This window comes from Brassica napus, chromosome C5, assembly GCF_020379485.1.
Source record: "Brassica napus cultivar Da-Ae chromosome C5, Da-Ae, whole genome shotgun sequence".
Taxonomy (NCBI): Eukaryota; Viridiplantae; Streptophyta; class Magnoliopsida; order Brassicales; family Brassicaceae; genus Brassica; species Brassica napus.
This window is the reverse complement of record NC_063448.1, coordinates 47,961,158-47,977,728: the sequence shown is the minus strand read 5'-3', so window position 1 is coordinate 47,977,728 and position 16,571 is coordinate 47,961,158. Positions and strand designations below refer to the sequence as shown.

At 34.3% G+C, this 16,571-nt stretch overlaps 2 protein-coding genes across 2 annotated transcripts; one reads left to right on the top strand and one right to left on the bottom strand.

Moving 5' to 3' along the window:
- Positions 1-8,483: 8,483 nt before the first annotated feature.
- Positions 8,484-13,549, top strand: LOC106400814 (probable sulfate transporter 3.4). The gene is made up of 13 exons (XM_013841209.3): positions 8,484-8,960; positions 9,387-9,435; positions 9,521-9,728; positions 10,129-10,300; positions 10,411-10,476; positions 11,111-11,224; positions 11,298-11,414; positions 11,504-11,630; positions 11,723-12,009; positions 12,083-12,273; positions 12,865-12,950; positions 13,035-13,111; positions 13,194-13,549. The coding sequence occupies exons 1-13, from the start codon at positions 8,634-8,636 to the stop codon at positions 13,341-13,343; spliced, it is 1,971 nt and encodes a 656-aa protein (XP_013696663.1). The 5' UTR covers positions 8,484-8,633; the 3' UTR covers positions 13,344-13,549.
- LOC106400813 (MAR-binding filament-like protein 1) lies at positions 13,476-16,444 on the bottom strand. The gene is made up of 4 exons (XM_013841208.3): positions 15,957-16,444; positions 15,831-15,880; positions 15,583-15,726; positions 13,476-15,379 (listed from the first exon to the last, which is right to left on the bottom strand). The coding sequence occupies exons 1-4, from the start codon at positions 16,222-16,224 to the stop codon at positions 13,679-13,681; spliced, it is 2,163 nt and encodes a 720-aa protein (XP_013696662.1). The 5' UTR covers positions 16,225-16,444; the 3' UTR covers positions 13,476-13,678.
- Positions 16,445-16,571: the final 127 nt, after the last annotated feature.

Genomic DNA, 16,571 nt, shown 5'->3' with positions numbered 1-16,571 from the left:
CTTCGGTCAAACTTATGCTTGCTCTTGCTGCTCGTCAAGGCTGGATTCTATCTCAACTTGATGTCTCAAATGCTTTTCTTCATGGTGATCTTGATGAGGAGATCTATATGGCTCTTCCTCTTGGCTACACTCCCCCTCCTCGTATTGTCTTAACAGAGAATCCGGTGCTTTGTTTACATAAGTCCCTCTATGGTTTGAAACAGGGTTCACGACAATGGTATTACCGTTTATCTTCTGTTCTTCTTGCTGATGGTTTCACTCAGTCTGATTCTAATAATACTCTCTTTGTCAAGATGGTGGGACAATCTTTCATTGCTTTACTCGTTTATGTGGACGACATTGCGATCACGAGTACATAAAGAATTCACCATTAAAGACCTTGGTCCTTTCAAATATTTCCTTGGTCTTGAGATTGTTCGGAGCAAGACATGAATCTTTGTTTGTCAACGCAAGTATGCTATTGGAATTTTGGAAGACACGAGAGCTTGCAAACCTAGTGCTGTTCCAATGATCCCACAGTGACTTTGAGTTCTGAAACGGGAGTTCCTTATCCTTCAGCTACGCCTTACAGAGAGCTTATTGGTCGGTTACTTTATCTCACTATCACTCGTCGTGATATTACTTTCGCCGTCCACAAGCTGAGTCAGTTTCTTGCCAACCCAACTGATCTTCATCTCCAGGATGCGCATCGCATAGTCCGTTACTTGAAGTCCAATCCTGGTCAGGGCCTCTTTTACTCTGTCTCTACAGATCTTTGCCTCAACGCTTTTTCAGATGCTGACTGGTTTGTCCTGACTCTCGTCATTCTGTTTCGGATACTGCGTTTATTTGGATACCAGCTTGATCCACTGGAAGTCCAAGAAACAACGTGTGGTTAGTAGAAGTAGTGCTGAGGCTGAATATCGTTTGATGGCTGATACAACGTGTGAGCTGTTGTGGTTGGATCAGCTGCTTTGTGCCTTCCTTATCACGCCTACTGCTCCTGCTAAGCTCTATTACGACAGCAAATCCGCTCTTCACATTGCTTCTAATCCCATCTTCCATGAACGAACAAAACATGTAGAAAATGATTGTCATGTCGTTCGTGATCAGTTGAAGAGTGGTTTTCTGAAAACCTTTCATGTTGATACTCAGAATCAACACGCTGACATTTTCACACTAAACCTTTGGCTTCTGCTCTGTTTCACTATCTCTTGTCGAAGATGTCTATCTCAAGCCTCTATCTTTCTCCTACGTCTTTGAAGACCTCCAATGGTGTTTTTCTCCACTTTTAGATCCAGATTGAGGCTTGAGGGGGTGTATTACGTATAAAGATACACTTTTGTATAGGTTTCCGTATTTAACGTATAATATATAAACACTTTTGTAGATACTTTTACGATTAATGAGAAATTATCAGAATTTGTTACACTCTTTTTCCTCTCTGTTTCTCTCTCATTCAAGATCAGCTCCATAGTTGTGATAAACATCAATTCTAATTGTTCCAAAACTAATTATAATCTTTCTGCTCATTCCACGATGTTATTTATTATCTTGTGCATCCTTGTTTCACCATGCGCGGGCCAATAGTCCAAAGATGTATATATTTTTCTGTATTAATAATGAATATAATTTAATATGTATAACGTCTGTAAGATAATCGTGTATATATAGAAAGCATAATTTTAGGCATGCATGTTTATTTATGTATTATGGGGACTTTGTCTCCGTTGCCATCATTTTATAAGTCAACATCGGCCAACCGTATGATGAAAATTTTCATATGCTACGTAGTATACCGCATTTAGTCATATCTGAAAGCACTGTTTGGATAAATATATTCAAATCATCTCCTAAAATAAAATTCATCACCCATGATGCTATAAAACTTGTGCAGTTAAATTTGATTCAACATCGTTTTTTTTTTTTTTGAAAAATGTCAATTACGTAAAGAAAATAATTTAACGCTGGAGGCGATACTCTAAAAAATAGTGATATAGTAGTATGTGTTATATTCAATTTACTTTAGAAAAAAATAACTTATTTAATCGATAACCTATAGAGTAAGTGACTTGAGCTTTTACCAAAAAGAAACTTTCATTTCAACTACTCTTGCTTTTAGAATGTCTACATTGGAAAAATGGAGGTATTTGCAGAGTAATTTCCTACCCACTATCAATGAATTTTGAATTAATAAATGTAATTCAGTTAGTAGGTTAAGCAATATCAACAATTTTTGTAGTGCACGTAGTTTCGAGATAGGATCAACACCATAGATTTGCTCCAGGACAGGAAGCACACATAAACTGTATATGCATTGCCATTTGCCAACGCAGAGGGCAATTATGTTTTTTTCTCATAATTTGTTTTCTTTGAGAAGTACGCATTGTAACAGTTACTTGATATATTCGAAATCAGTGGCGGAACCAGCCGCATCTTTCACCGGGGTCAATTTGATTCCGACTATAAATTGTACTGGACAAATTGATCTAATTATATAGCACTTCACCAGATTTATTCAAGTAATTTTTATTTTTTTTGTAAACTCATGGAGGTCAAATGACCCCCCCCCCCCCCCTATAAAGCTAGCTCCGCCAGACGCCAGTGATTCGAATGTCTATTATTTTGATATATGAAGAAAAAAACAGTTACAAAAAAAAGATACTGATGATTTTCTTCATATGATATTTTTGAGCATGATGGAGAATAAATGTACCTGTTTCAACCTGAAAAAGATTAAAGCCACTAAACAATTAGGAAACGCAATGTGTTAAACTGTAACCAAATTGTGAATTTTATATTGTCTGCATATCTCCACAACCATGAGTCTAATCGAAGGTGAAGTAACAACTAACAACTGATTTAATCTTAATGGAGAATCAGAGTTCTCTACATTAGGACGTACAAATTGGAAGTTTCTCAACTAAATTTTTTTAGTATAAATAGTAACACTATAATTCAAAGAATAGGAGACAAAAGCTATGAGGATGGTTTGGGGTTCTGGTTCATCACAAGAAATATCAACACAACGTAGATATTAGGATAATCTTTTATTCTTTTACACTGCAAAATAAGTTGATTGATGTAAACAAAAAAGCTTTGAATCTAAGAAATTTAACATTCAATTCAAGGAAAAATAGTAATACTGTGACGAGAGTTCAAATTTTTGATATAGATGACTTTAGTAACTGTTTATTTTAACAGAGAATACGTAAAATTTAGCGAAATTTTTCTTGTTTGAAAGTTCTTCTAACAAAAAGAAATTACATAAAAATAAATAAATTCACCAAGCTATAAAAGAAAATAAAAATTAACAGTTGATTTTACAGTCAATCATAGGGCTGGACATTTTATGCGTTAAATTTGATTCGATTTTTTATTAGTTTCGATTCGATTCAAAAATTATGGATATCCATAAGTCTTCGAGCAAAACAAACACTAAAAATCAATATCCGTTAAAAACGAAGCAAAACACAATACAAAAAAATTTAGAGACAAATATCCGGTCCGCTTTGACTTTAATACATATTAGCTTTTGATCCGCGCGCTCGCGCGGCTATTTGTTCTTCCTAATCATTTTTAACTTCTGAAAATTCGATAGATTTAGTTGTTTCTACTTATAATGTTATGGATTCATATGTTTTTCACCTTGGTATGTATTTTTCAATGTGATTAGTTTTCATTTATAAACTATATGAGATTGTGTGTTTAATTTATTGTGCTTTTATTTAGTTTTTGGTCAATTAAACATTATAGTATTAGAGATTTAAATGTGCGTTTTATTAAATTATATTAAAAATATTTTATTACTTTTATATGCATATATGTATATCTATAATTGAATAATTATTTTTATTTATTAAATTACTTATAATATATAAAATTAGGAAAATTCTATATAATGTTTATAGAAAACAACAACTTTTCTTATAAAAATAATTTCTTAATAAAAATAATTAATCTTTAAAATTTATGAAAATAAAGTTCTATAATTTTTATGTTTGTTCTATATTATGTAAAAGATATTAAAAAAAACAAATTTGTATATTTTTTTTAGATTTACTTGTATTGAATAAAGTATGCGAGATATTCGTAAATATTCATAGATATTCTTAAATATTTGTAAAGTTTTGATATTTGAAACTGGATATTCATATTTTCCAAATAAAAATAAATCAAAAAATTAAATATTTGTGAAGTACGAAGTAAATAAAAAAATTACTCAAAAACAAATATGAGACGACACAATAACCAAAAGAAACACATGGGGAGAAAGAAATACGAATTTAACTCTTTGCCAATAATTTCCAAAAGAAGAAATAAATAATTAGAAAAAAGCAAGAAGAATCTAATTAACAAGAAAAATGGGATATAATGGCGCCTCTATTTCTCGCCGCGTGCGAGAGAAGTCGCGACCTCGTGCTCTCTTTTAGATATTCTTCTTGGCCTTCTTCTTTCTTCCACCTTGTCCCTTTGCATTATATATATGTAGTTTATTTTTGTTACTTAGGATTAAGATCGATCTTTTAGTAGTTTTTCGAGATTTAATTTTTCAAATATGACAAACCCTAAATTATTTATCTCTCACTAGTTGATCAGAGCTAAGACATATATATATATATATATATATATATCAATAGTGCAAATACATTTACTAGTTGATCATTTACTTTTTTTTTTTTTTTTTTTTGCTAAAATGTGAATATCAAATTAATGAAAAGTTTAGGTTTACAAACCTATAAATTGTGCTTCCTTGGCAAAAAGGAATAAAAACAAGGAGAACACATTGGAAGATTAGTGTGTTTGGTCACCTAATCCATAATGACATAAGTGAACTGAAAGTTTTCTTATGCCTTCGAGCTGAGATTGAGTTACGGACTTCTCTGTCTATGGTCTTGAAAGTGGCTTCAGTGTTGGTGAAGCCGTTGAGGTGAAGGGCAGAGTTGCGCTGTCTCCAAATGTTGTAGATCGTAACTTGCGTGACAAGAATCCTAAATGTTATAAAGCATTTACTATTCTTTATAAGAAAAGCTTGTATCCTAATGGGTTTTTTTCCCAGACGATTTCCAAATGTCACAGATTTGATTCTTTGCTATGAAACTGTAATTTGAGATATTGTATTTCAGCCTTAAGATATTCTTTTGATCAAATATTGATATCTTGTGGAATCTTTTGTTTTTATTTAGAAATTTGAGGAATGATTAGTTAGTTGTGGGATGGAGGTTTAAAGCAACATTTTGCGACACAAGAATATATGCATTTAGTCTTTTTTGTTTGTCGTCTATACTAATTTCTAAGTCTCATTTTGTTCACTACTAATTTAGTTGACATGCTTTTAAAATTGTAACGTGTCGAGTGACTCGTGCCTTTGTTAGATGTAGTGGATTCCCTATTTTAGCTTATCGTCAACTATAATATGATCCAAACAGTTAGCAAAATTAATTAGCACATGTTAGATATGTGACTAAAACCAAATAGTGAATCAGTATTAGTTACCGTCACCAGCCCATTTATTTTGCAAACGAGCGCACTATAAAGATGAAATAACTACACGACGAATATTGCACAATAATGGGATAGATAATACCCAGAGTTCCTGTGATGTTACGTATATTGCCTAAGTTCATATCGATGGATAATGATCAATATAGTTTAAAATTAACTGAATCGAATCTCGAGTAATAAATTACTCTTAACCAAAAAAGAAGTAAGAACTCTCATGATAGAGAACCGGGCCTCGTGGTCTGGTGGTATAGGAACCTCGGCTGAGGTGCTCGCCATCACGAGTTCGAGCCCCGGCCACAGCGGATTTAACATCCCTTCCGTTGGGGCGCTGGACCCCCTACGGAGAGGATAGTTGGAAATGTGGCTGTCCAGATACCAGAGTTATCAAAAAAAAAAAAAAACTCTCATGATAGAGCGAGAGAGATTGGAAGTGTAGATACTGATGATAATTAAAGTGTATATTTGCTTTAGCAAAATATAATAGAGAGAAAGAATCTTACAAATCGAGATGGAGCTCTCCCAGTGGCTCAATTTTTTGTATCTATGCCACTCACTATTTATTTATGGTGCTATATGTAAAGACTAAGACAAACAAATCATACCAGTCAAATTCTATTTAGAAGATACGTTTTCTTGGATTACAAATATCTATTATAATCTTCTATATATGCATATGGATGTCGGTTCTGAATTGGATTTGCTTTGATTTTCCCAATCCTTTCTGATAAAGTTATATTTCTGGACCTATATTTCTTACATGATTAACTTTAAACTACATTTGTTGTTGAAATAGCCCAGTGTATTAAGAAGACAAAACATGAACGGACGTTACCAACCAATGTTTAGTTAAGGCCTAATTCATTACTCATATTTATTAATCATATTTATATACGAAGAAATTTTGATCAATGTTGAGTAGAAAGCAGTATTGGTAAAAAGAACACCCGGCCATTACTTTATTGGCTCAACATTTTCAGACTGATATTTTTTTGTGAAACTCGATAAATTAAATTCTCAAAACATCAACCAAAAGTAAGAAAGACTACAAATTACTGAAAGGATGATTTTAATAACATTTTTTATACAAACGGTCCACGAAAGACATTAATAATTTTGTAATTTTTAAAATTAGGAAAAGTAAGAAATCAGTATAAAAATTTATATACAGGAAATCAACAATGGGGGACTGTAAACTATCTATGATTTTTCAAGTTCTAATCATGTGTTCTGCTGTCTATTTGCACCACCTTTAACCTTTTTGTTTCAACTACAAGTCAGAGTGTTAAACGAGGAAGCAGGTTTACCAATTAAGACCGTGTCATTAGGGGATAAATTAACTGTATCTATCGTTAATGCTTTGTTCAATGACTGCTTAGTAACATGATAGTTAGAAAGTCTCAGGTAGTGATCAATTCAACAATTGCTAACACCAAAAACATTTGACATTTTCATGTCAATACTAAGATCCCATATATATTCAACATTAGCAGGGATCTGAATGTATGCATGTATATTTAAAGATATAAGAGCCATTATGCTCTAGATAAAACTAGAAGATAAGAATGAACTAGGTGCGTTTAATTTTCTTATAGTATTGGAACACATATATACTTTCAATCGGTGCAAAAGTAATTTTAAATATCAACTTCGAATCTTTGTAACCAATATCTCTTCTTCTTCTTCTTTTTAAGAGCTCTATGATATTTAACGTTCGATATCATTAACTACGCAAGAAAAATATTTTTTTTCTTCTTAAAAGTTAAATTGAAGCCATTATAAGTGGAGGCTCCACCAGTCTTCCCAAATTCAACTGTCCTCGTCACCCCCCCCCCCCCCCCCCCCCCCCCCCAGAAAAATCAACGTTCAGATTTGATCCACGCAAACACTATTGTCCATAAATCTTTTGGAAAAAAAAAATTGATACTGAATTCTGTAAAGACAAATCGAGACATTTTTCTCTTTAAAACATTTCCTTTCCTCATACAATGTAGAACATATATTAACACACAAAAAAACAATAGAGGACATCAGGACAATATAAAAGAATGACCCTTTGATTTTTTGTATATTTTCTATTCCTTTTCTCATAAGAAATCTAATCTAGAATGCTGAAAACCACGAGTTGCTTAACAAAAAAAAAAGTTGACCAAAATACGCATACATTACTACCATAAATTACTAGTATGTGTTAGTATCAGACATGCATACATACACTTGCCAGAAAGTCCTTCCAAAAATTAACACCATACACATGTATATACATTAACTACCATAAATGCGCTTGAATTACTTTGACTTACACAAATACAAAATTGTTTGAATGATGAAAAATCAAGAAATATGATTGATTTGGAAATATGCAATATTCAAATATGCTACATACGGAATGTTTGTATATATTTTCAATAGTCCGGAGACTGAACAATATGTATATTTTTATTAGTCTTACTAGTATATATATTAACAATATGTATAATACACATCAAAATCTTATCTGTGATTTTTTTTTGCAAATGCTAAACTCTTTCTGAATCACAGAGTGGAAGATTTGTTTTTTTTTTCTGTCATCGATCTCTCTTGATAAACTCCAGGTCAGACGAAAACTATCCCGTGATATCAAGTTTCATTATGTAACTAATTTATTCCTAGTGATTCCACTTTGCTTCGATCTTCAATATGCCATGCATGACTGTACAGAAAATATGGTTTGCTTTGAGATCTGCTGAGATTTAAAGGTTGATTGTTTGTAGATTCTAGAGTAGTTTTTAGTTTTAATTTGTTTTTCCAAAATTTAGTTTCCACTCAAGCAAGATTTAAATAAAGTAAATTTCCTATTTTTTAACGAAATGATGCATTTACCCCTGAATCTCAAACATTGAGCAAAAACCGCTTTACAATCTTTTTTGGTGAGACAAAAATGTCATTACCCCACCCCCACCCCCACCCCCACCCCCACTTACTCAGCCAAGTGTCTATAAATACAGAGCATAATTATAACATCTTCCCTCACAAAAAATCCTTACAACAACGCAATCCCAAAACATTAATCACACCAAAACTGTTTTCTGCGTCTCTATAATTCAAGAACCCTTCGTATAAAAAATTCAGTCAAAAAAAATCCTTCATATAAAATCTATCATTATTAACCAATGGGTCATGGCACGAACAGAATAGAAGACATGTCATCTCCCAACAACGAAACCGCTGCAAACGCGAGAGAAACTGTCGTGGAGATACACAGCGTATGTCTACCGCCTAAGAAAACAACGTTTCAGAAACTGAAAAAGCGTTTTGGTGATGTTTTCTTCCCTGATGATCCTTTAGAGAGGTTTAGAAACCAGACATGGAGAAACAAAGTCATTCTTGGTCTACAAAGCTTGTTTCCTATATTCACATGGGGTTCTCAGTACGATCTCAAGCTTTTTAGGTCTGATGTTATCTCTGGACTCACCATTGCCAGTCTCGCTATCCCTCAGGTTTACAACTCGAACATCTTTTTTTCTATTAGGAATATGATTTGTTTGCTGGTTTTGATGTGAATATTTTATTTCCTTTTTTTTTCTACCAATTTATAAAGTTTGACTAAAGAAAAAAAATAAAGAATAGGATTTTTCTGTATGTTGATAAGATAATAAAAAGGCGTAAATTAAAAATATTTTGTCATATAATCGTTGACTACTTGACTAGTGTGGGGATGACTGGATGGACTCGGAGAGTAACGCAAAAGAAAAATAGTTTTTTGTTTGTTTGTAATGTTTTATTCAATGTTTTAATAAGTTTAAATAAACAGTCCTTCGATCTAGTTAATTTCATAATGGGTTCTCTTAGAATCTTCCAAATATTATTTTAATTTATTGTTTCTACAAAAAAAGTTGTGTTGATTTTTGAAATTTATATTGCAGGGAATCAGTTATGCCAAGCTAGCAAACTTACCACCCATTGTTGGTCTTTGTAAGTATCGATCATCTAATTACAGACTAATCAGTGTGATTAACTAAATCAAGTTTTAATTAATCATTCTTGTGGCTGCATGCAGATTCAAGCTTCGTGCCGCCACTTATATACTCAGTTCTTGGGAGTTCTAAGCATTTAGCAGTTGGTCCTGTCTCTATAGCATCACTTGTCATGGGCTCAATGCTAAGTGAAAGTGTTTCTCCAACACAAGACTCAATACTATATCTCAAACTGGCTTTCACATCAACTTTCTTTGCTGGCCTCTTCCAAGCCTCCCTTGGCCTTCTCAGGTACGAATCTTACCCCCAAACATTTCACATTCTTTTAACCGAAAACGCAAAACTAATCTTTGGAATATGTAACCGCCATGTGAAAGAATATGTAGTTTTAGCCTCTTGTTGGAGTTTAGTATTCTTAGTGTAGAATATATTCACAGTTTTGCTTGAGCCTCTTTTGCTGAATTATTACTGAAAACGAAAGGGGAATTTGTCATGATGCATATAGTTGTTAACATTTTATATGTAAAAAGACCAAGATTCTATATATTTTTGATTTGATAGTGACAAGTGACATGTACTAATGTCCTACTCCCCAAGATGCTTCCTTCTACGTAGTGGTTTCACACTGTTAATTTTTTCCTGGTCAGCAAATTTGATTAATATTTTATATTTCTTAATTTTTTTTTTTCAGGCTGGGATTTGTGATTGACTTTTTGTCAAAGGCAACATTGGTTGGTTTCACTGCTGGTGCTGCAGTGATTGTGTCACTTCAACAGCTTAAGGGTCTTCTTGGAATCGTTCACTTCACTGGCAAAATGCAATTTGTTCCTGTCATGTCCTCTGTTATCAACACTAGATCCGAAGTAAGTCAACCATTACTTTCCTCTCTCTAAATATTATTAACTACTAAAAGTAAAAACACCATCTAGAATTCAAGATCCTTATCTAATAAAGCTACTTACTACAATTACAGTGGTCATGGGAAACTATTGTGATGGGCCTTGGCTTCTTGATCATTCTCTTAACCACAAGACACATTGTAAGTACTTGAAAAGTTTTCACGCATTTTGCAATATGGAATATTTAATAATTACAGTAAAAGTTCTATAAATTAATATTCGATAAATTAATAAATACTAGAAATTAATAAAAAAAAATCTGGTTCCGAATTGGACCGGTTTAAAATATGACACAAATCTTTAAAATAATAAGATAATAATATTTTAAAAAATCTTATGTAAGTATATGGTTCCGTTGAAATCATAAATTAATAAAATTTGTATATATATGTTTATATAAGTACAAACAACCAATTTTACTATTTGCTTTATTTTACAATATAATTATCTCTGTATTTTCTTAACATTTCAATATATTTTGCTTATATTTAGTAAAATTATATTTAAACGACATTTAAATTTTATAAAACATATTTTATATACACTAAATAATACAATAAAATTAACGTGAAAGTAAAATTTCAAAAATTTAATTAGTGTATACGGTAAAATCAATTCTTTTGTTTATTTTATAAAAATATATTCCAAAATAAAAAATCAGAAAAGGAAACTTTTTGTAAATTAATAACTCTATAAATTAATAAAATATCATAGTTCCAACATTATTAATTTACAGAGTTTTTACTGTATTGTTGTTTTTATGTGATTATACAGAGCATGAGGAAGCCAAAACTTTTCTGGATATCAGCTGCATCACCATTGGCATCAGTTGTTATCTCAACTCTTATTGTATACGTCATCAGAGACAAAACTCATGCCATCTCTTTTGTAAGTACATTTTTAACCAGACTTGTTGAGATTGAGAAGACTAAGGCTCACAGAGATTCAATCTTTGATGCAGATTGGCCATCTGCCAAAGGGTTTGAATCCTCCTTCAGCAAACATGTTGTACTTTAGTGCTGCTCATCTTGCTCTTGCCATCAAGACTGGTATCATCACAGGGATTCTCTCCCTTACAGTAAGCTTTTCAAAAATCTTTGACCCCTTTGTAAATTGCAGAGTTAAGTGCTTGAGTGCTAAGCTTTTGGCCTTGATTGATTTTTTCAGGAAGGGATTGCTGTAGGGAGAACCTTTGCATCTCTAAAGAACTATCAAGTTAATGGGAACAAAGAAATGATGGCTATAGGTTTTATGAACATGGCTGGTTCTTGCACCTCTTGCTATGTTACAACAGGTTAAAAACCTAACTTGAAAACCAAGCTCATTCACCTTGTGGCTCAAGTAACAATGTTTGTTTACCACTCCTATTTTTTTTGTTTTCTTCAGGGTCTTTCTCAAGATCTGCAGTAAACGTCAATGCTGGAGCGAAAACAGCAGTTTCAAACATTGTGATGGCATCAGCAGTTCTTGTGACCCTTTTGTTTCTGATGCCACTCTTCTACTACACTCCTAATCTGATCCTAGCCGCCATCATTTTAACCGCTGTGATAGGCCTCATTGATTACCAAGCGGCTTACAAGCTCTGGAAAGTTGACAAATTCGATTTCTTCACTTGCATGTGTTCATTCTTTGGCGTTCTCTTTGTCTCTGTGCCTCTTGGCTTAGCAATAGCAGTGAGTACACACCTATTCTTCATGGTATTACTCAGGTTGTTTGTTATCTAAGTTTAATACCTTCTTGTTGCAGGTGGGAGTTTCAGTTATCAAGATCTTGTTGCATGTCACAAGACCAAACACTTTAGAGTTCGGAAACATCCCTGGGACTCAGATATATCAGAGTCTTAAAAGATACAGAGAAGCCTCTAGAATCCCTGGTTTCTTGATTCTTGCAGTTGAATCTCCAATATACTTTGCCAACTGCACTTACCTACAAGAAAGGTTAGTCAAAATAACTAAATACATTAGAAACTCTATAAATTAATACTTGATAAATCAATAAACACTATAAATTAATAAATCGATAAAATAATAATATATTTTAGATAATTCTATGTAAATATATGGTCCCGTTGAAATCATAAATTACTACTTTTGTATATATACATTTTATATAAGTACAAACAAACAATTGTATTATTTGCTTTATTTTACAGTATAAATATCTCTATATTTTTTTAACATTTCAATATATTTTGCTTATATTTAGTAAAATTATATTTAAACCACATTTAAATTTTATAAAACATATTTTATACACACCAAATAATACAGTAAAAATAACATGAAAGTAAAATCTTAAAAATTTAATTAGTGTATATACGGTAAAATCAATTATTTTGTTTATCTTATAAAAAATATATTCTAAACTAAAATAAAAAATCCAAAAATGAAATATTTTGTAAACTAATAACTCTATAAATTAATAAAATATCATAGTCCAAACATTAATTTACAGAGTTTTTACTGTAACTTATTCTTAGTTATGGTTTTGTGTTTTGTTCTTATGGAAATGAGTTTATGGTTCTGTAGGATCTTGAGATGGACCAGGGAAGAGGAAAATCGGATCAAGGAAAACAATGAGAGAAACTTAAAGTGCATTATTCTTGACATGACAGGTAAGTTCTGTTCTCATCTGGGGTAATGATCATAAGTTTTTGACTTACCTTCTTTAACTTATGCCTTTTTTGGAATTGTTTCAGCTGTGTCTTCCATAGACACCAGTGGGATTGAATCGGTGTTTGAACTTAGGAGGAGGCTGGAGAAGCAATCACTTCAGGTTAGATCTTTAACTCTAAACAAAGATCATACATATGAGAGTAAAACACTCTTAACATTATGCTTTCACTTGTTTAAAACAGCTTGTGCTGGTGAATCCTGTGGGGAGTGTTATGGAAAAGCTACACAAGTCCAAGATCATTGAGTCATTGGGGCTGAGTGGGCTTTATCTAACAGTTGGTGAAGCTGTTTCTGATCTCTCATCAACATGGAAAGCTCATGGCCAGCCATGAATTAAACTTCTAAAGGAGAATCTGTGAACTTGTCCTGGATAGTTGTTTCTGAAGACAAGGCCTGCCTCTTTAGAAACAATTTTTGGTGCTAGCTGTTACCTCCTTGAAGAGGTTTGGGTTTTAATTATACAATAAAATGTAATTTTCATCTTTAAAACATTTGTATGAAATCATAATTTAGACAATGAATACTCTGATACAAAGCATTGATCTTCTCACTCTATATCTCGAATCACCATTAATAAATCAATGATGAAACTCTGGAGCCACTTGCCTCTTGTCAAAATTTACACAAAAGATATAATACAAGCTCTGGTCATTATAACCTTGTCTCTTCAAGAACTGGTACTGCTCTTTCTCCTCCTGACAGCTTTCTTCACAGTAACCTTATCATCACTCTTCTCTTCATCATCTGTACTATTCACAGCTTTTACAGAACTCTGTTGGCTCCTCATACGCAGTATCTCTCCCTTTGCAGAGCCCAAGTCCTCCTCGAGCTTCTTCACTTTCTTTTCTAGCGCTTCCCTCTCTTTCCCTAGACTTATCACGAGGTTATGTGCGTCTTCCACGTTTTCCTTAGCTTCTTTTGATGCCTTCTTCGCCGCTTCTAGTGATCTTTGAAGCACTTCTTTCTCGTCCTCCAAACTCGAGACATGGCTATTCACCTTCTCAAGCTCCTTTGACAGTGTCGATGTGTTTCTGTTCATCTCATCTAAGGACTTGACTGCTTCTTCGAGTTCTGCTTCAAGGGACTTCCTCGCCTCCTTCTCCATCAACATCTGCTTCTCCATTGCTTTCACCTCTTTGTCCAATGCCAAAACCTTCCTCTTCTCCTCTTCCAGTTCCTTCTTAGTGGTTTCGGCTTTCTTGTAAACCTCCACTAGTTCTTTCTGGAGGCTCTGGTTCTTGACAGAAGATTCTTCCACTTCACGGGCCAGTTCTTCAAGCTCTTCTCCAGCTTTCTTCAGATGATCTTTCTCCACTGCAAGTTTGCTAGCGAAACTCTCACTGTTTCGTCTTTCCTCAGCAAGATTCTCTTCATATCTTTCCTTAGCTTTCTCAAACTCTGCGTGAACAACAGCAACCTCTGATTCAAACTTTGAACACAAAGCTCTCGACTCATCCAGCAGCGTCTCCAGGTCAGAGACACGTTCTCTCGACGCCCGGAGTGCTTTCCTGGTTCCTTCAAGCTCATGTTTCAAGTTTTCTACACTAGTCATTTCTATATCCAGCATTCTCTTCGAGTCTTCGTACTTCTCAGTAAGGTCAGCAACTTCGTCTTTACTCTCATTTAGATCCTTAAGCGCATGATCCAGCTTTTCCTTTAGGTCCTGAATCTCCTTCTCTTTCCTGCTAATGAGTTCTGCATCAGCAGCTGCTCGCGTTTCAGAAGTCAATTTCAAAGCATTGTACTCTTTTGAGACATCATCAAGCTTTTGGATGTAACTCTCCTTCTCAGCCTCTAAAGTGCTTATCCTGGTGTTGAGCTCCTCAATGGTAGAGTTCTTTAACTCCAACTCAGTTTGACTTCTTGTGACTTCTTCCTTTAGCTGTTTGGTTTCTGATTTTGCTCCAGCAAGATCTCGGTTAGCTTGAGTGTAAGCAGAATTGAGTTTTTCCAGTTCTGCTTCCTTTGCAGCCAGTAATGTGCTAATGCGTTGAGTTTCTTCTTCCTTATCTTTCAACTCCAAACTAAGTGAGTTGATCCGATCTTGTAGCTCCTCAATCAAACCAAGCTTTTCTTTGAGCTTTGTATCAAGTGCCGTTTTGTCTTCACTAGCCTTTGATAGATTACTTTGCAGACCTTCGATTTGAACTCTAAGCTCCTCGCATAGTTTCTTTTCGCTGCTTATCTCCCGGCCTAATCCTGTCACCACGTCCTTTGCAGAATTCAACTGGCTGATTAATGAAAACTGATCCTCTTGTGCCTTTTTACGCTCCTTGTTCCGCTCTTCCTGCTCATGCTGCAGTCTTGCTTCAGAGTCTTTCTCCTTGGTAGTCAACGCTCTTTCTCTGTCTTTCAACTGGTTCTTTAGCTGTATTTCACGGTCATTGGTAGCTTAAGTAAGAAAAAGATTATAAACAAAAGGAGAAGCTCAAAACTAAATGAAAATTATTTGAAACTTCTCCATGGGACTAAACAATAGCTTATTATCTCTGATAGAACTGTTATGAGTAATCAAAAGGCCGACAAGAACACTTCACAACAATTGTTAAGAGTATTAGCAGAGGAGCTTACAGATTCGATGGCTTCTTCAGCAGCTTGTGCGTCTTGCCGAGCCAGGGCATAGAGTGCACCAAGAACACCAGCACTGAAGATTCCAAGACCATTTAAGAGAGAGAGAAACGGATTTGGGGATGTTCCTTCTTCACTTACTGCAACCTAATAAATCGAAACAGAAGGATCAAAGTTTGGTTTGTGGGTGGCAAAGGAGGTATCTTGATTGAATGGAAGGTCTAATAGAGTTAGTTGATAAAAACAAAAACCTCTGTTTGTTGATTAAGCTTCGATGATGTCTTTATCTCATTGCCTCCTCCTAAAAAGAATGATCACAAGAATGAATAACAACAAGCAAAAGGGTAAAACCCTAGACTTTGGGGCTGATAACTCACTTTCATCAGCCATAGCTGGTGATCGGAACTGCAAAAACGGAAGAACGGAGACACCCACAAGGACAAAATCTCTTCTTTTGACGGAAACATCGCCGTCGTTTGCATCTTGGCGGCGTAGAGAAGCCGATGGTGGTGGTCGGCGACGCTTGGAGATAGCGACATTGTTGGAGCGGAGAAGCAGGAACTGCGACGTAGAAGAAGAAGAAGAAGAATGGAGAGGAAGAGGAGGAGACGGAGCGAAGCAAGTAGCTCCGACGAGGAAGCCCATCTTCTCCGGCAAAGTATCTTTGAGAGATTGCAAATGTGTGGCTAATCGCAACTTCTAAAAATCACTGTCTACTCCAACACGTGAGGCTCACGTGCAATTTTCGAGTAGTTAAATAAGTTCGGTTGCTATGTGAAAATATTTACTAACCAGTGAGAAGTCGCCAGCTAGGACTTTACCGCCTTTGTTATCCTAAGAAAACACGTGAGCCTCACGTGACATTATTCTCTCTCTGACACCGGCAACGCTTTTTAGACGTCGGAGTTCTCGGGAAAGGTGAAATATTAATGGCAGTTCTTAGGATAAAGTTTTTATTAGGTTCTTAGTTGTTTTTAGTCAAAAGTTAACAT